At 59.1% G+C, this 19,599-nt stretch overlaps 1 protein-coding gene across 1 annotated transcript in view; it reads left to right on the top strand.

Annotated features, from left to right (window-relative positions):
* Efa6 (Exchange factor for Arf 6) overlaps positions 1-19,599 on the top strand; it is a gene marked incomplete at its 3' end in the record, with an annotated part of 70,542 nt that overhangs the window by 2,992 nt on the left and 47,951 nt on the right. The window contains exon 2 of the mRNA XM_037223120.1: positions 18,158-19,211. Within this exon, the coding sequence (XP_037079015.1) occupies positions 18,208-19,211 (1,004 nt within the window). The remainder of the gene's footprint in view (positions 1-18,157; positions 19,212-19,599) is intronic.

The raw sequence follows: 19,599 nt of genomic DNA on the forward strand, positions 1-19,599 counted from the left end.
TCCCGTCATCCGCCAGGAGCCTTGCCAGAGAGGGCCCGCGGCCGAACGTCCGCGGCGGCTCTTTCCAGAGCCACCAGTACAACGAGGCATGCAGACCTTCAGACCTGTAGAAATAGCGATAAGATAAAGATAGGCACATTGAGATAAGATATATCATAGAGATAGGATAGATAGAAGCGCGTAAGCGGCAAACCCGTGTACCCTGATTGTGGTCGGGGGACTCGGTGCTGACGCCCGGAAGGACTCTGGACTCCTCCCGGACCAACTCCGCACTCATCCGGGACTCCCCCCGGACCGATTCCCGACTCACCTGGACCGACTCCAGACTAACTCTGGACTCCTCCTGGACCGATTCCTGACTCACCCCGGACCGACTCCAGACTGACTCTGGGCTCCTTTCGGACCGACTCCGCACTCCTCCCGCACAGACTCCGGACTCCTCCACCGGAGGACCGGAGGACCCCGGCACCCACCGTGGTGCCGACCCGGTGTCCGGAGCACGCCTGGCCCGCACACGCACGTACCATCGCTGGTGAGGGGTCCCCACGCCCGCGTAGTGAGCAGGTTCAATTGAAGGCATACTCGCGGGGGCTGATGCAGATGGAGGAGGGGGAGGATGATGCTGATGTCACCTCGGGCATCCGTCGGCCGTCCGCCGCTATGCGCGCCCAGGACCACGCCGTGCAGTTTTCACGCGCCACGACATTGCTCGTGCGCTGTGCTTCAAGCGATTTTGAAGACTGTGTCGGGCGTCAGCGTGATGTTGAATTATTGTTGCAAAGGCGACGATCACAGTGGCGTTCAGTGCGTGTGTTTGTCATGCCTCGAGGGCTACTGCACAGAGGAAGGTCAGGTGCACACAGAGTCAGCTGTCTCCTGCCGCAGTGTCACCAGTGCTGGATAATTGATGACGTGTCAGGCTATTGCATAATCCCGAAAACACTGAATGTCTCTGAGGAAATCCTCATCGGTATTTGTCCGGGACGTTGCACACATTTAGCTTTGGCCGCGCTTCAAAGTCTTGCTAGTCCACCCTATTGCGTAAGCATTGCACGGCCTAGGCCACAGACCTGGGCGACGCAAAAGCCACCACGTGCCTTAATTGCCCGGGCTTTGTGGGACAGGCTGGGGCGTTAATTGCTTTGCGTGCCTCGAGTCCTCATCGTTATTTTTTCCACCGAAGGCCGCTGACGTTGCCAAGCCGCCGATTGGTGCGCGGTTTCCTCGTTTTGCAGGTTTCGCAGACCGAATGACACCCGTCCGACGCTAGCACGGGATGATGCTGCGATTTGGTTACCCGGCTGCTTTGTGGAGCAGCGGACCGCGAATGCCGCGCCGGCGTTTCGCCATCGATCGGTACACCTCAGCAGATGGTGACGCATGGTCGGCGGCTGCCGATAGCCTTCACAAGTCGTCTGCCGGGGAGGTTCAGTTCGGTGTTGCACGCGACGGGGACCCGGCCCCACAACGGGAGGGATGGTGGCACAGTCCACGTATGCCGGCAGCTGCTCTGTACATAATGCGCCATCGGGTTGGGTCTGGGTACCGGCAGTGCCGCAGGTGGATACCAGCGGTAATGGAACCGGATACCAGCGGTACTGGAACTTGGTGCCGGCGGAGCTGGTTACCAGCGGTACTGAAACTGGATACCGGCGATGCTGGAGCTATATACCAGCGGTATTGGAACTGGATATCGGCAGTGCTGTAGCTGGATACCGGCGGTACTGGAACTGGATACCGGTGATACTGGAGCTAAATATCGGCGGTACTGGAACTGGATACCGGCGGTACTGCAGCTGGATACCGGCGGTACGGGAACTGGATACTGGCAGTATTGCAGCTGGATACCGGCGGTACTGCAGCTGGATAACGGCGGTACTAGGACTGGATACCGGTGATACTGCAGCCAAATATCGGTGGTACTGGAATTGGATACCGTTAGCACAGCAGCTGGATACCGGCGGTACTGCAGCTGAACATGGGCAGTACTGGAACTAGATACCGACGGCACTGGGAGTGGATATCGGTGGTTCTGGAGCTTGGTGCCGGTGGTACTGGGGCTGGATACCTGCGGTACCGGAGCTGGATACCGGCGGTACTGGAGCTGGATACCGGCGTTACCGGAGCTGGATACCGGTGGCGTCGGCAGGCGCTGCAGTCAGCTGAGCGCGGCTGGGGGCGGGACCGGTGGCGGAGGCCGGGGCGGGGGGGGGGGGGAGGGCGGCAGCCTGGACGGAGCGTCGCAGTGTGCGGCGGCGCGGCCGGCCGGTCGGCACGGGACCCGCCGGCACGGCAGCAGACGGTGGGACGCGGCTGCCGCTGCCGGTGCCGCTCCCGCCGGAGTATTGTGCCGGTAGCAGCGCGGTGCTGTCGGAGGGAACCGCTCTCCTTTTTTGCGGGACGTGCCGCCAGCTGCGAAGGCAAGTCGTGAGCCGGCCGCGGTGCGTGTGTGCAGTGCGCTGAGGTGGGCGGGAGCCGCAGCGCCGGCACAGGCGGGAGGCAGTCTTGCCTGGGACGTCTGCGGAGGGCCGTGGTCGCAGTGACCTGAGGACAGGACAGGACGTAAGCCACTAGTCCATGGTGTGAACAAGTACGTTTCGTGTGCTGCGTGGTGTGTCTACCGTACACCGTGCGTACTGTGTACCATGCGTGCCGTGTACCTTGCGTACCGTGCACCGCGCGTACCGTGCACCGCGCGTGCCGTGTACCGTGTGTTATGGCGGATGTGCACACCTCCTCGGGGTGTCTAGAGCTGGCCGAGAATATGTCAGGACCTGACGTTTGTCCTGTTACGGTTGACGGCCTCGGCTGTTTTTAAGCTGGTAGCGCCTGGGCTCGAACCCAAGGTCGGCCGTGAGACGAGGTCTCCGGTATCAGCCTCCGCTTATGGCTGACACTTTTTAGATTCGCGAAACCCGCCCGCGCCGGATCCCATATCTCGAAAATCGCCCCCTCCCCCCCGGGCTCGCGAGGAAGTTTTGGTGGAAAAGCCAGCCGATGTCCACAAAATGTATTTGTCATCCTTAGTTGCAGCTGTTGCTCACTGTAGCATTAGGGCCAAGATACGATCAAGCTTAATAACACCACTGTTAGGTTTGGCGGCGGCCAACACGAAAAACATTTAATCATAATTTTGTTTTAGAATGTTTAAGTTAAACGGCCACACCTGAAAGCGTCCACATATAGTCAAGAGAGACCATGCCCAACAGATGCGGAGCAGGACTATTGCAGGATTGGGAGCCATTCCATTCCTCAAAGGCTCGAAAGTACAAATATGACCGGCAGTCGGCTCTGTGGATAGGAGACCGATATTGAAACAGATTGGAAATGATAAGCGTATGCGTCCGTTTTCCACATTAAAAGTGCAGAGATGCCGCAGCTATAGCTTAGGGATAGGCTAGAAATTACTTACATAATTCGCCACCACCATGCTGAAAGTTTTGGAACTTGGAAAGTATGTCACAAAAATTATGATAAGGATGAGCGCAAATTGACCGTCGCAGTCGGCGCGTCCTAAATAGATCCAAACTATATAGACCCATTTCAAAAGACCACCTTGCCTGCGAAGTCCGCTGAAAGGTCATCTGGCAGTTGCAGCTGCGCCGCGCCGACCTGTTGTGACCTTAAGCGCGCCGACTGGAGTCCTGTAGCGTGCCCTGGGGCCATCCCCGCCGGAGGCCCGGAGCACGGGCCCCATGGCCTCTCGCCGGGGTCACGTAGCGCGCGTCCCGGGGCCTTTCCCCGGAGTCTCGCAGGGCGCGCCCGGGGGCCTCTCGTCGGAGTCCCGAGCGCGCGCAGAGGCCTCCCTCGCGGGTGTCCCGGTCCGTGCGCGCCCTGGGGCTCTCGCCGGAGTCCCGAGCGCGCGCAGAGGCCTCCCTCGCGGTTTTCCCGGTCCGTGCGCGCCCTGGGGCTCTCACCGGAGTCCCGAGCGCACGCAGAGGCCTCCCTCGCGGGTATCCCGGTCCGTGCGCGCCCTGGGAGCTCTCACCGGAGTGCCGAGCGCGCGCAGAGGCCTCCCTCGCGGGTGTCCCGGTCCGTGCGCGCCCTGGGGCCCTCGCCGGAGTGCCGAGCGCGCGCAGAGGCCTCCCTCGCGGTTGTCCCGGTCCGTGCGCGCCCTGGGGCCCTCGCCGGAGTGCCGAGCGCGCGCAGAGGCCTCCCTCGCGGTTGTCCCGGTCCGCGTGCGCGCCCTGGGGCTCTCGCCGGAGTCCCGAGCGCGCGCAGAGGCCTCCCTCGCGGGTGTCCCGGTCCGTGCGCGCCCTGGGACCTCTCGCCGGACTCCCGAGCGCGCGCAGAGGCCTCCCTCGCGGGTATCCCGGTCCGTGCGCGCCCTGGGGCTGTCGCCGGAGTGCCGGAGCGCCGCTGACGGAGCGGGCGGCTTGATTGGATCAGTTACGCTGGCGGCCAGCTCTGTCGGGACGCGGCAGATGCGTGCACGGGGCTCCGAGTGCGTCCGGTAATGTAATGCTACGTAATGTAATGCCCGGTAGTGCTTGCGTGCCGTTGTCTGCGACCCTATCCTCACTGTCACGCAGGACGGAGGCCTTTTACCAGGCTATTTAGCTCCGTTCGTTGAAGCTGATGACCCTGGAGGTATTGGGGCTTCCGTCATGTGGGTAGGTTTTGCCGATCCGTAGGCGGCCTTTTGCTGGCTGTCGGAGAGGGTGCTCTAACTGGTGACAGTGGCCCTGTCCAGACGCCCGGGAAACTGCGCGTTCTCCTCTCAGCTGGGTTTCATTTACGTGAAGAGGCCCCAGACACCCCAGGGAGCTGTCTTCAACAACCGCGCTGTCTTCAGCTTAAATGCTATGGTTTTCTGAATCCTTTTAGCGCAACTCGAAAAGGCCCTTTTGCTTTCCGTTAGGGGAAGTTTTAGCTGATCTGTATGTGTAACGAACAACAATGAAGAATATGGGTGCTAAGCACTAGGAAGGCAGATGATTATGCGATCTGGGGCTAGTCAGCCATATAAGGCGCCAAGCGAAGCATGCTGCAATATGCAGATAGGTCTCTGGGGGCGCAAACTAATGAAGTGTGAACATTTATAGATGAGGATGAGCACAGCTGGCTGCACGGATTGCATCGTGAAATCTGCACATGCCATGGGTTGAACCCTCGTGCTGGTCCACGAGACGGATTACCGCCCGTCCGATGCTAGTGTCGGTCACGGTACGGAACAGCGGGAGGGGGGGGGGGGGGGGGCGTGTGTTGGCACGTGGCGGGGAGACGCTTTTCGGTCGTGTAAGGGAGACGAGATGTGCAAAGACCAAGCCGTCGAAAACATGGTCGCAAACCTCGAGCAACAATGAGTATGGCGCCTCTACCCGCAGGGTGCTACCAATTGACGCAGACGCTGGCAACTTAAAGAAAGAACACTACAGCGCCGGTATGCGAACGAGTGCTATTTAGTGGTGTGGAGGCGGTGCTGAACAGCGAACCCGTGAGGAAACCTGCGTCGGAGCCCAGACAATGTCTTTTGGCCGTGACGCATCAAGTATCAGCATACAAATAGCCGTGTTCGTGCATGGGGACCTTGGATTCCCAGCCGGGCCTTATTTGTCGGGCGCCGACCGTGACACAGCCGGCGGCCCGGGGTTTGTCATCAGCCGCAGCCGAGGCCGCCGCGGCGCCGGCCCGGGTCGTGCCGGCGACGACCCTCGGCGGCGGCGGCGGCGGCCTCGGTCGCGGCATCCCGTGCGCCGTCGCCCGCGTCGGTGTCGATTTCGCGCAATGATTTTGGCGTGGACGGGGGGAGGCAGAGTCGTGGAATTTCCCGGAACGGGGTGGGCACGAAGAACTCGGATATCGTTTACTTTTGTTCTAGTTATCCACGGTATTATGTATGTATGCATACTTATATATATATATATATATATATATATATATATACGCCTATATATTCATTTACTTATATACACTACATTTTTAAAATTTATGTGTATACCCACAGCATACACAAACGGAAGCCTGGCAGTTTTGAATCAGGTTCTCGTGTACGCGCCGGTCTTGTTCAGCAAAAGGAGTGTTAGTTGCGCATCTGTCTTGCCCAGTAAAATGTGAAATTGGCGTTAGTTTGCCGCCATTTCTTCGTGGGATTGTGACTGTATATATATATATATATATATATATATATATATATATATATATATTACAAAGATAAAGCACTCCTGCACGCGTCATTTAAAGTCGTCCTGAAGCGTATGAACCCCTGAACCCTTTCCCAAATACAGTTAGGCAGCGTCCCCTGCTTTGATAGCTTTTTTAACCGCTCATTCCAATGAGCACGCGCTGCGACCATGCTGCGATTCCCGGGGACACGGGGCTCATCAGGTGATACTGGACTCATCGCTGGCGTCAAACGCCGAGCTCTAACACGGGGCTTATCAGGTGAAACCGGAGTTCTGTTCTGTCGGAGGTCATCAGCGTTCGGTCGGCAGTATTCGTGAGTGTTGTGTGATCGCTGTTTGTGGCGTGTTTTGTGGCGTGCGTGTTGCGTTATCGCTGCTGTTTTGTGGCGTTTGGCGTTCAGTGTAGGATGAGCCAGGTCTGGGCACTGCAGTGGCTGGGCAGTGGCTGCCTGGCCTGTTCTGCTGCCTGGCTGGCACACGCAGTGGCTGCCTGGCCTGTGCTGCTGCCTGGCTGGCAGAAGCAGTGGCTGGGTGCGACATCCGTGTTGGGATCTAGTTCGGGGAGTTGGGGATAACCACGTCCAGCGAGAACTCAGCCGCTGCCGAAGTGGAACGGGGGTACGGACACAGTCAGCGTGAGTGAGCACTGGCTCAACACTTGACGAAGTCAACGCACGCGATGCCTCGTGCCTCTTGCGCTTGATGCCTCGATGCCTCGATGCCTGCCTCGTGCTCTTGCTGCAGGCTGCGGTGGAAATCAGCCATGATCAGCGCCGACTGTACGCTGTACAATGCAGCGGTCCCATTCTCGGTGCCCATACGGAACGGTCTTGAGCACGCGCTGCTGGCGGGATGCCCGCCGTGGCACACAGGCCGAGTGCCCGGAGGTCAGGCAACTGCTGCGATGCCCCAGACCGAGGCCGTGCGCCGCCGGGCCGAGGGATCTGTTCGAAGGCGGAGCGTGCCCGCAACCTCACTGCCGACGTACTCACCTGGGAAGGCACCGGTCGACGGGGTCGAGGAGGAGGTCGAGGAAGAGCCGGTCGAAGTCAGGCCTGAGCCCAGGAATTGCCACCAAGATTGGCAAACGCATTAACCAAATACGTCACCGTAATGGGTGGAGCGCACAAGATATCGACTTGAACTTGTTAATGGCGTGCATGTCTATCGTCTCTATGCTATATACACACACACACGCACACATTATATATATATATATATATATATATATATATATCATATCACAGTTTTGCATATCTCATTTTCTTTCATTCGGCATCTTCTTTTTGTGCAGTGTACGGTAATGTAAACCCACCCGATTTTCAAGGTATCTTCAATGGGGTTGAAATCCGTGGGAAGTGTAGTGCCGGCGCGTCGTCAATGCGCGTGACTCGCCGATAGTCACACAGCGATTCGGATCCATGCGCCTCTAGACCCAGACGCTTTCCACTGTGCAGCCGCGCTGTGGGTTGGACACGTGAAATAACGCGGTGACCAATCCGTCGCGTGCCTCGAGCGTTTCACCTCCACCCACTTCGTCGCCCCGCTCTGTTTCGGCGGAAGAAATAGTCGGCCGTCGTTGTTGTTTTATGTGGCGTCGATGGGCGAAGCCAGGTCTCGGTAATCGGCGTAGGGTCGATGTTCTGTGGCTTCATATGCTGTCGGACATGCGCAGAGTCGTGAATATAGAGCGCAGGCTGATGTGCGCGACTGTTATAGGCCGCCGCGGAAGACCCCGGCCGGTATCCGCGGGGAGGGGGAGGGGGCTGCTGGCTGGAACGCAGCGTTCGCGTCAGGCATGTTTGACACGGCTCGTGCGTTGTGACCAGTGGTCGTTGGGTGTTTTTTTATTAGGATTTCGATTTTTACCATTTACGATTTTTGCCATTTACGATTTTTACCATTTACGATTTTTAAATCACGATCACGCTTTGGCTATGGCCTAAGTCAGCTGGCGTGCATCGCCAGTTGTTCGTGCTTGTCTCCTTGAATATTATGTTCGAAGTGTAGGTCGGCTCCACATTTCAATGGTTTTTCCTGACGAACACTGGGACCGGTGGCTGCTCTGCTCCGGTCCTAGCCGTTAGACCATAGCGACCGACTAAACCTCATTGGGCATATTGTCATGACAACGGTGCCGCCGGGCGTCGGTGTCACGTCGGGGCCTTCTGTCATGACACATTGCTCATGTTGTCATGACATAAGCGCCGCCGGGCACGGTGTCATGACGGGGCCTTTTGCCATGACACACTGCGCATGTGGTCGTGACAACAGTGCATCTGGGCGTCAGTGTCTGACGCCTATCAGAGATAGGCACGGTGCCTTTTTCTGCTGTCTTGCCTTATAGTGGATCTCAAAACGGGGCACTGGCGACGCCGCGCCGTCAGTGGTTCGGGGATGAACCAGCTCAGATCCAGATCCAGATCTCAGATCAGATCCAGGCCAGGCGAAGGAGTTGGCATGATCACGAACGCTGGTTTTTGTCTGGGCTTTTGGCCGTCCTGTTGTCCCCATCTGAAGACAGCCGAAACGCGATATGCAATCCGTTCGGCTCTGTTCGCGTCGCATATACTCTCACGTTGCGGGTATCCGACGGAGAAAGACCCGTGCCAAAGTCGGGAGGAGGGGGGGGGGGGGGGGGGGGGGGCTTCGGCCCACTTCAGACGAGCGTGACCAGCGAGCCGGTGGCAGCACCCTCCAGTCTGCGCTCCGCCACGGGCCGCGCCGACGGCCGGACGGCGGCAGGGTCGGCGGAGGCGGCCCCAGCGGCCTGAAGCCTCAGCTGTGCGGGCTTCATTAGCGGCCGGGTACAGCTGGCCGCCGCCAGGGGCCGCGGGCCTGCCGGGGAGGCGCAGATTGCAACGCGTGTCGTCTTCCGTCTTTTCGGTCTTTGCTTCACAGGAAGCCAACGGTGTAGCGTGAGGCGCGTGCACTGGCTGATACGGCAGGGGCGGGAGGGGAAGAGGGCGATGCCCAGTGTGGAAAAACAGCTGAGTGTACAGTTTTCAGGATTGGTTCGGATGCCTACTTAGCTCTGGACACGCTGTTTGAACTGGGTCCCTCAAATCAGATTTTATGTTTGATCCTGGCTTGCGAGCGTGCCTGCAAAAGCGGCAGAAGTTTTCAGGGTCGGGGAGAGGCGGGCATGTTTCGCGCTGTTCGTTACGATGCATCGCTGCAGAGCTGGTATCGTTTATACAACAGCCCTTTGCCGACCCCAGACCACTATTTTTAGATCCGAGTCCATTTCATGGCGTCTGAACTGAAGTTGGTTCCGTTTGGCCACCGCGGTCCTTGACTGTACGCTCCGTTTGCATGGAATGTGCTCGCCGCGCTCTCAGCCCCTCGTCAACCTGGAAACGCCCGTTCGCCGGCACTTACGAGACGAAAGCTGTGCGGGAGTGCCGCGCCTGGCTTTCGGTCGAAGCCGGTCTCCATGTTCAATCACAGCGGCCGCCGACTGCCGGCTTTAACGAGCCGTCTATCATGCGGCGCCTCCGTTCCGGAGAACCACTATGGAACGGCGGCTGGCGACCGGGCGGCGCCGGCAGCGGGCGCCGAGCTCGCTCAAGGCAGTGTGGTGTCCTCTGTGCTTTTTGGGTGACTGTGGTGTGCGTTTAAACGGTTTGATGAACCGAAGCGGGGTCCTGCATTCTTTTAGCGAGTTTGCATGTAGACGGAACATTCCGAACTAGCAGGCCTCCCTGTTATGCCCCAAGCGCGCTGCTGCCCATCCGTTTAATCTGTGCGCGTCGGCATGAAACGGCGCTGGGCGTGATAGGCAGCACGTTCTTCAGTACAGAGCTTTCCTCTGGCCGTACCGTACTGGGCAGTAATGTCCTCTGGGCGGACCGCTTCGAATCATGTCCACTCGCGGATAGTTCTGTATGCGGGTCTGACGCATCACGAAACTTTCTCTGACAACGCTGTTTTCAGTGACTCCCATCCGTTACGCCTCTAGGATTTTTTCTTGGATTTTCGCCGGTCCCAATGACTGCTCCCGCGCCAGGAAATGGAATGCGAGGTTACGTGGTGGGCCCCTGTGTGTCCATTTAAACAGAGTTTGACCAACCGGAACGGAATAATGCATTTCTCTCGCGAGGTCGCATTTAGTGGCATTCGATTAACACGTGGCATTTGACAATGGCCCGGCTGCGGTATCGGCTCCGGCGCGGGCCGTCACACACAGCATTGTCCTGCCCGTGCTCCGGGGCCGCAGGGCGCCACGCCAACGTAGCCGCGTACCATACCGTCTCCACGTGGGCGCCACATGGCCAGGGCAGTCGCCGCGCTCCGAAAGCCCAAGGCATCATCATCGTCGTCATCGTATCACCCTATGTCGTCATCATGTTGTATCCCTTCTACCCCAGCGCTTTACAACATGTTTTAACTTCGTGCTTTCCTATGCGCGCACGGCCTTCCGTTACGCGCACACGCCCCCCCCCCCCCCCCCCCTGCGCACGCACTGGGTCCACTTCGGACGTCGGCCAAGGCTTCCTTCCGGTGTAGTCGGAGAAAGCGCGGCGAAATCCGAGAAAGTCCGGGGACACGCGACTGGAATCGCGTTTACATCACAAATCAGCGGTGCCGGAGACGTGGCGAAGCGTTAAAGCTTAAATTGCTCAGAGTTTGGCGGAAACGGATGTTGTAAGTTGACCACGCCAGCGAGGATTAGCGTGTGGCCAGTACGGAGGGAGAGCTGCCCACATATTGCAGTTGGTCACATTGCTTTTGTGAGCGCTGGCAAGATATCGCGGTTCTACGCTGTTCTTCAAACATGGCTATTTCTCAACAGCGAATCATCGGCCAGCGGCCTCAGATACTTCATGTACTGCGCAGGCGAGCTGCATGCTTAGAATCAGGCACTGCACGTTAAGCGACGAGCCATCCCTGGAGCCTCTGGCCGGCCGTTGCCGGTTCTGTCCGTCCCGCCTCTGACGCGTACAACAGTGGCGACGCCGCCGCCGGCTGCGCTCCCTCGGCCGGGGCCGGCACTGTGCGCCGGTCGACCTCCCGCGGGAGCAGCCGGCCCGGTTATCCGCCGCTCGCGCCGGTAATGAGCCGCCGGCTGTGATGGCCTGTCCGGGCACCAGGTGGCGGCACCGGCGCCGGTCAGCACCGCCCGCGAGCGCCAGGCGCTGGCGGGAGCCGGTGCCAGCAGCGCCGGCTGGCGAGGCTGGCCGCGCCCGCGCACCGCGTCGCCGTCGGAGCCCGGGCCGCAACGCCGACACGTGCGACACGTGACACACATGCGGGCCGCGTGCGCCGCCGCGGCCTCTGCTCCGGCCGGCGTCGGTGCGAGGCGTTTGCGCGACCGCCCGCGGTACGACGGGGGTGCTCAGCTTGCTTGGACATTGCGTCTTCCGCCGACGTCGCCGCCGCAGCCTGGCGAGACAGCAGCCTCCTGTGACCGCCGGCCGCTGACGACCGCCGGCCGCTGACGACGCAGGCCGCCGCTGACGACGCCGGCCGTGACGACCGCCGGCCGCTGACGACCGCCGGCCGCTGACGACGCGGCCGCTGACGACCGCCGGCCGCTGACGACTGCCGGCCGCTGACGACCGCCGGCCGCTGACGACGCCGTCCGCTGACGACTGCGCGCTGACGACCGCGGCCGCTGACGCGAGGCCGCTGACGACCGCCGGCCGCTGACGACCGCCGCCGCTGACGACCGCCGGCCGCTGACGACCGCCGGCCGTTGACGACCGCCTCCGCTGACGACCGCCGGCCGCTGACGACCGCCGGCCGCGGTCGCGTGTGGCGGTGGCGCGCCGCCGCCCTCGCGTCGGTGGCGCGGTCGTCGTGTCGTCGGCACGAGCTGATGTGTAGCTTGGTCAGCCGTCTGATGTGTAGCTTGGTCAGCCGTCTCTGGTCGCGTTGTCCGCGCGGGACCGCATATCCTGTAGCGGTGCGACGACGCCCAGGAGACCTCCGGCCGCCCCCGAGCGGTGGTCCGCCGGTGTCTGCGCGCCCTCCCGGCCCGTGCCGTACTCCGGCCCCCTCAGGCAGCCGGTGCGTGCGCGGTTCTCTCGCCGGCGCGCTGCACGGCGGTGACTCAGCGTTTCGGCAACCCGGATTTGAGCAGGCGACCGAGTAAATAGCTGATGCTGCTCACCGGCGTTGTTTGGAGCCTCGGCCGAGTGTCCGGTGACCTTGTGGCTCGGACGCCGGTGATGGCTGAGGATGGGTATGGTCTGGCAAAGTGGCGCGTCCATAAGTGAAAAGGGTTTAGGGCTCGGCAAGTCTTATGGTCTTATGGTCTTATGGTCTCTTCTGGTGTTATGGTGATGATGATTGGGGCTTTCGGGCGCGCCGACAAATGAGGCCGGTCTGCGCCCAAACTCGTAGGCTTAGTGCTGGCGTAGAGTGCTGTGCCATCTCCTGCTGATTCATATGCCACCTATACTTTTGCCAGCTGCCTTTACACACTTCTTTACACTGCAAGAGGTATGCGAAAGTTTGATGTGAGTCATATGACAGCACGGTACGCTGCAATGCGAGTCAGAAGCTGTGGAATTTTTGTGCTTGCTCGCTGTGGCTCAAAAGCGAGCTGTTTCATTAGCCTAAAACCGGTGAGGGTTATTGCTTGTGTCAAAGTGAAGGTGTCCACTGGGTTATTTTTGGTGTTAAGAGTGGGTAGTAACTTGCAGCATCCCGCTGTAAACCCGCCTGTGCGTTTGTTTTTCGCCTTAGTTGGCTCTCTACGCCCCACCACGTCTGCGAAACTATGGCTTGAACACTGCCTGGCATACGAATGGCGAGATGTTAGCCTCGCATAGCCTGGTTAACGTAATGGAACCAACAAATATTGCAGTGCTGTAGGCCATAACATTTTGACCTTGGGAAAGACACACGAAACGCAAAGTTCTCGTCATTTGCCACATGTTGCAGTAAATTCTTTTCCGGAGATGTCGGTTCTGGGGAAATACACTGACAATTTGGTGGTGCCGATCGTTTTAATCCCTTACTAAATTGCAGTGTGACGTTAAGTGACGGCGCGCCTGCCTTCCGCCAGGCGTTGGCTGCGGCCGGGTCACGGGTCACGTGCCACGCCGTGCCACTGCGAGACCACTGGTTACCTGGCCACCCGGCCACCCTGCCACCCGGTCACCCAGTCACCCAGTCACCCGGTCACCCGGTCACCCAGTCACCCGGCCACCCGGTCACCGCAGTCAACCCTGACTGGCTCAGTGCACCCGGACTGCCGTGCTCCACCCCGACTCTTGCGGTTCGCCTGGGCTATCGTGGTCCATCCACACCGCCTTGGCCCACGCAGCCGACTGTCGTGACACACGCCAGCATTCGTGCCCCGCTCTTGCTGCCGCGGTCGGCCCGGTCAGTGGCGGCGGGCCGCAATGGGGGCCCGCACGGCCGCCGGGGAGGCGAGGGGGGGCAGCCCGCGGCCGTATTTGGCCGCGGGTGGCGCCGGCCGCCTGGTTTGGTGCGGCGGTCGAGATCGCGGTAGGCCAGACACGGCCGGCGGGCCTTTAGCGGCCGGTCGGCCGTCTGCCCCGCCGGCCGTGCGACGTCCGTCTGCTGTGGCACGCCTGTCTGCTGTGACGCATGTCTGCTGTGACGCGTTTGTGTGCTATGACACGCTCTCCTGCTGTGGCACGTCAGTGTGCTGTGGCACGTCTGTCTGATGTGGCGTCCGCCTGTCTGCTGTGACGACGCGTCTGTCTGCTGTGTTGGCCGTCTGTCTGCTGTGATGGGCGTCTGCCTGCTGTGGCGCCGCGTCTGTGTGCTGTGGCGCCGCGTCTGTCTGCTGTGGCGTCGCGTCTGTCTGCTGTGACGCCGCATCTGTCGGCTGTGGGGCCGCGCAGCCGGCTGTCACCGGGTCACGGCTACGGCGATTTTGATGTACGCGCCAGGCCTCGCTCCTCATCTCGAGGTCGCATTTCGAGGCCCGGGAAGGAGCGGGCTGGTCTCGGCGGTCGGACACTGCGGCGCAGCATCTGTGTCAGGCGGCGCGAGCCTGTCGCCTGGCAAAATACTCGCACGTTTCTATGCTGCGGTGCGCGTTCGAAGGCAGTACCGGCGGTGCTAGAACGGTTCCCAAGCTGGCAACGCCGAAACTGCCAGCAGCAGCGTGTGTTGAACGCATTGAAAGCGCGTGCCAGTGCCTGTACCAGCCAATCATTGCCCGCTGCAGGTGGTCGCCCAGACGTCTGGTCGGGCAGCGTTGCGGTGTTGGTAGCGTGTTTTGGAAACTCTGTATCGGGTGCTGATCCAAGGCCACGTGGAGTGGGCGCGGTGATGGGCGTCACGCGAGCGCGCTCCGGCACGCGCTATGACTACTGACGCGACTGCGAGTCGCCGAGGTCGCCGGCTCTTGTTACCGTTTGCGGCGCGGTCCTGCGCATGACGGCTGAGCGGCTGGCACGTTTGGCCCCAACGTGGGGACCGGGTTCGAATCCCGGTGGAGCCCCGGCCGATTGGCGCTAATTTGATACTTGCAATCGCCGACGCTCCATAAAAGGGTCTCCATAGAAGGGATCGCGGCCCGTGCCGGCCATCCCATGTGCAAGCGCAGCGCAGCGCCATGGCTCGCGCTGCCCGGCCGGACCCTGTCATCGGCAAAGTGCCACGCTCAGGCCAAGCTTGGGCTGATCGACTTGTGTTAATTGATATCGTAAACTCGATTGGTATGGCATAAGTCATGTTATGGTAACAGCGCGGCCATTTTGGTGATAAGCATTGCACAGCGCTTCGGTCAGTTTTCGTCATCCGTTTATCGTTGGTCGAACGATGCGTCTTTTGAACTGCAATTTCCCTGTCATGGATGTTGCTCATGAACCGCCTCAACTACAGATACAAATGGACCTGGGTCGTTGTTGAGTGCATCATACAATCACCCGGTTGAAGGGACATTTCCTCCTATGAGGCCTAAATTTAACGGTGCTCACACATGCCAGATGGGTTTGTCGGGATTGGGACATCGAGTTCTTTTTCGAAAATTGTTCTCGTAAAGCTTAAAATTACTAATTGAAAAGGCTGTCGTCATGACGTTATATCCATGTTTGCGAACTGTATTCACGATAATGACGTCTTGAAATGGTTATATGATTTTACACGTCTTGCTTTTGTTTCCAAAAAGTTGGCAACGTTTACCCACCTTGGTTGCAAAATTACTGCATTGGTGAGCTATACGCACAGTAGCACGCAGTAGACCAGTTCAATCGAAGAAAACAGATGATGTCGAAGACACCGAATTTGTTCCAGGCGCCGCGTCTGTGGCTTTTTCTCTGGGTATGAACGCCTTTATGAAGACGCTTGCCAAAAGTCGCAACGCTTCAGTGCTGCAGATCTGGCGTCTTGGGGTGCGAGCGGCCAGACCGGCCTTATTTGTTATGAAAACAACGTTCAGACTCGAAGCAGATCTTGTGGGTACGCACAGCCCGCGGCAAATGCTTTCGAGGTGTTTTGGAGCTGATTATAAAGTACAGTGGCAGCTTATGGCAAATACTTTCCAGATGTTAAAAAGCGATCATGGCTCACTGGTGTTATAGGTGACGGTGCATCATCCCTTGCTGCGGCACTTGATTTAAATAATTATTACGGGCCGTGTATGTGAAAGTCCTGTGAAAAGTATATGCACGTGCTGAATTTTTATCAGTTGAAATCCTTGCTGCCTGTTCAAACATTTGCATGTCGCGTCGCGTCAGTCCACATCGGTCGATCATTTCTGTAGCCTGACAGTCAACCAGAAGCAGGCGACACGTTTGGCAATGATCATCGACATGTGCGCTTTCTAAATCCCGTAGCTGTTTTCACACGTTGTTTTCATGAGGCATGATGTGCATTTAACACGGCTCGACCTAGCGACATACGATTGCGATTTGACGATCCCGAAATCGCCCGAGCCTTGGGGCCGTTCAGAAGCAGTGTGCAAGGTGGGTGCCTTGGCTGGTCAGTTGGCATCGGCATGACTTTGATGGCAGTGTGACGCTAGTGAACGCCTTCCGCCTACCGGAAATCTGCTCGCAGAGTTCTGAATCAGTTTTACGGAAGTTGTCGATGTGGTTTCTGCCGGTCGCGGTTTCGAGAACCAGTTTCACCGAACCTTAAACGGCTAGTTGGGTCCACTTTGTCCTCAAAAGGTTATGTCCTTACACCTCCGGCAGGCCCATGGGCTTACATGGGTCGTGCTAGATTCTCGTCGAAGGGTCTGAACTCGACGCCCAAGACTTCAGATCGCCGTGTGCACAATGGTGTGATACTTTGCGAGTGTTTGTGTGCATATGTGTGTCTGTGGGCCCATTGTGTTCCGGCGTCTCTGAGCCCTTTCCCTGTCCGTGCTTCTCCGTGTTCTCTGCCTGCTTCGGAACATTTGTTAGTGGCCGTGTGCTTATATGTCTTGTTTCCATTTCTAGTAATGTGTCTGTGCGTGTGTATTGAGGAGTGCCACTGATTCTAACCCAGTCCCCGTCCCCATCCCTTCCTCGTCCTCGTCCTCGTGCTCGTCCTCGTCCTCGTCCTCGTCCTCGTCCTCGTCCCCCTCGTCGTCCCCGTCTCCGTCCACGTCCCCGCCCCCGTCCACGTTCCCGTCCACTTCCCTGTTCCAGTGTTTATCCCCATTCTCATCCGACCCCTATCACCACCCATATCCCATCCATATCCCCGTCCTTGCCCTGGCAGTCATGTCCGTCCCATCTCCCTCGTTGCGGCCGTGGCCGGGACCGTTCCTGAGCCTGCGTCCGCGCGGTCCGTCCGCTCTCCGGTCGGACCTGAGCACCGCATAAGCCCCGCGGGGGCACCGGCTTCGGCCGGCCGGTCCCGCCTGTAGCCACACTATCGGCCCAATCGATTGGGCGCCGGCTTCGATGGCCGCTTGGGACCGGGCCAATCAATGCCTCGGTCAGCGGAGGCGCGGCCGGCCGGCCGGCCCGCCCGTGAGGAAGGGTGTCGGGCGCGGCCGCCGAGCGGGGCCGCTCCAGCGGGGGTGAGGTTGCTGCCCATTTGCCGGTTGGATGGTGCCGTTTCTTGAGGGCCTTGGTGCTGCCGGCCGCAGCCGGTTCTCGGACGGGCACGAGCGCGGGCCGGTCCGAGGTCTGCCAATGAAACTATGGTCGGGAAACTGGAGTTTGTGGCGATAAGGCCAATCATTATTTTAAGAGTCTTATGTGTCAGTTTCAGTCTTACAGTTGCATCTTCACACTTGTTTGATGCTAACGGTTTACTAACTAGCTAGGTAACTAACGATGAGAGTGATAGTTCGTACGCGACTTCAAATGTTGCTGATGCATTCACTGCTTCTGGCATTACCGTAAACCTATTTAGTTGTCACGTGAAATTATGTGGGCGATTCCCATTTCAGTCACTGCCAAGCTTTCAGGCTAGCACTCAAGAGTTCCATAGAACACGTCTGCTATGCATAATCACGGAAACACACTATTGGGAATACAACGTGCTTGATGTGCCTCATGACAGAACGCTACGGGTCGTAAAACATGCAGCTTAATTTCATGTAATCACGTTGCAGTATCGGAATTTGCATCGGTGTGGAAAAAACAAATTGCGTCAATTGACGCAGTTTGCGCCCACGTACCTTCACATGTCACCTTTCGCTCGCAACACGCTTGCCTTTGCTATGTCAAAATGTGGTACAACACATGAAAGGTGTCCTCCAGTGACTTCATGACTGCCTTATATGACGTCTTAGTTTGAAATGTCACTTTTCTCTGCTTTATGGTGTGGTTTTGTGTTAATACTTATGTACTTTCAGGACATGATAAGCAACCCTTGACCAACCTGGCGTCCTCAGGCAACTTTATTCAGGCACTGTTAATGGCTCGTGAATAAGCTCAAGTTCTTTTAAGCTCTTCAAATGGGCTGCTTTATCGAACAAATGTTGTATCGAGATAACTCGAGATACGAGATAATGATGCCTCAGTGATGCCTTTCAACACCTCGAGGGCCCTGGCGGCTCTTTCAGCGCTCTTGGGGACAAATGATGTCCTTCACCGGTGTTAATCACCGCGGCTCCAGCTGGAAGATGGGCTTCTTGGCTCACCGTGCCGGTCTTCCCGCAGATGACGTCATCAAGGAGAAGGTGCGCCAGTACCTCAACTCGACCAACACGATGGACAGCCTGAGGTCGGCCATCACGCAGCAAGACCTGGCGCACGTGCGCGACGTTGTGGCCATGAAGTCGCCAGCCCGACGCCAGGGACCCGTACTTCACTCGCCGCCCAAGCCGCGCGTGCCGCTGGTGCACAGTCCGCCCAAAGGCCGGGCGCGCCCGCTGCCGCCGCCCGGTCCGCCCGGCACCAACGGCGACACGCCACGGGCCAACGGTGCCAACAGCCACGAGCGGCCGCGTTTCGAGACGTTCACGATGACGGGCGACATGATCCTGAACCTGTCGCGCACGCCGCAGTACCCGTCACCGGTGCCGCGCGCGCAAAAGACGCTCGACTCGCTGCGCGGCGAGGAGCGAGGGGGCGGTGTTCCGGGCGGCGGCGAGGGACGCGTGAGTGTGACGGGCGGGGGCTCGGCGCCGACCAGCCCACGCGAGACGGGCGGCGGCGGCGGCGAGGCCCGGCTGGTGACGCGTGATGACGGCGCGCCGCCGCCGCCGGCCGTGTCCGGCTTCCGCGGCTCGCGTTCCGAGGACCGGCTGCAGGCCGGCCCGCCCGACGCCGGCCTCGAGGACGCTGGCGGCTCTTTCAACACGCTGCTGGACACTAGCGAGCCGGCCGAGCGCGACGGCCGCGTGGTCTGGACGGTGAACGCGCCGAGCGACTCTGTGCCTCGCGCGACGCTCGGTGAATTCGCGCATCTCAACGGCCGTGGTGACTCGGAAACGGGCGGTCGCGTCGTTCCCCACAATGGTGGCAGCGGTGGGATCGAGAGCGGCGGCTCGCCCACCTCACCGCCGGACGGTGCGCCGGCCGGCTGGGGTAGCTCCGGTGGCGGCACGCCCACCTCGCCGGACTCAGAGGAGGGATCGGACATCGAGAGCTTGCACAGTTTCCACTTCAGCCCCAAGGCGGTGGACTTGCCGTCAGCTGTGCGGCTCGCCAAGAGGCTCTACCACCTGGACGGGTTCAAGAAATCGGACGTGTCGCGCCACCTCGGCAAAAAGTAAGTCCGGCTTGGACCGACAGTATGGGCGCTGCACGACCTACAGCAGTCGATGCGCCCTAAAACCTGAAACAGGGTAGGAAATTTAGTTGTTTTTTTTTTTTTTGCTGGTGGCGGAGTACAAAAATTTTTGTGGTCGGAGTACAAACTTGCCTGCGGGCAAAGGTCTGTCTAATGTGGAATGAGTGTCGGCACAATGGGGCGTTGCTTGGAGTACATTACATACTGCCTTTAATGGGTTAACATTTTCCCAGTGTTTTTCTGGCAAAAATTAGTGTCAGCATGCAATTTTGCATTTAAGTGGAACTGAGCACTTCTTGTGAGTGAGGGCGCCACGCTGATCTTATCCATATCCCTGTAGTGCTACTAGCTCACCTATACATGCAAA

This window comes from Pollicipes pollicipes, unplaced genomic scaffold (assembly GCF_011947565.3).
Source record: "Pollicipes pollicipes isolate AB1234 unplaced genomic scaffold, Ppol_2.1 Scaffold_1600;HRSCAF=1878_pilon_pilon_pilon, whole genome shotgun sequence".
Lineage (NCBI taxonomy): Eukaryota > Metazoa > Arthropoda > Thecostraca > Pollicipedomorpha > Pollicipedidae > Pollicipes > Pollicipes pollicipes.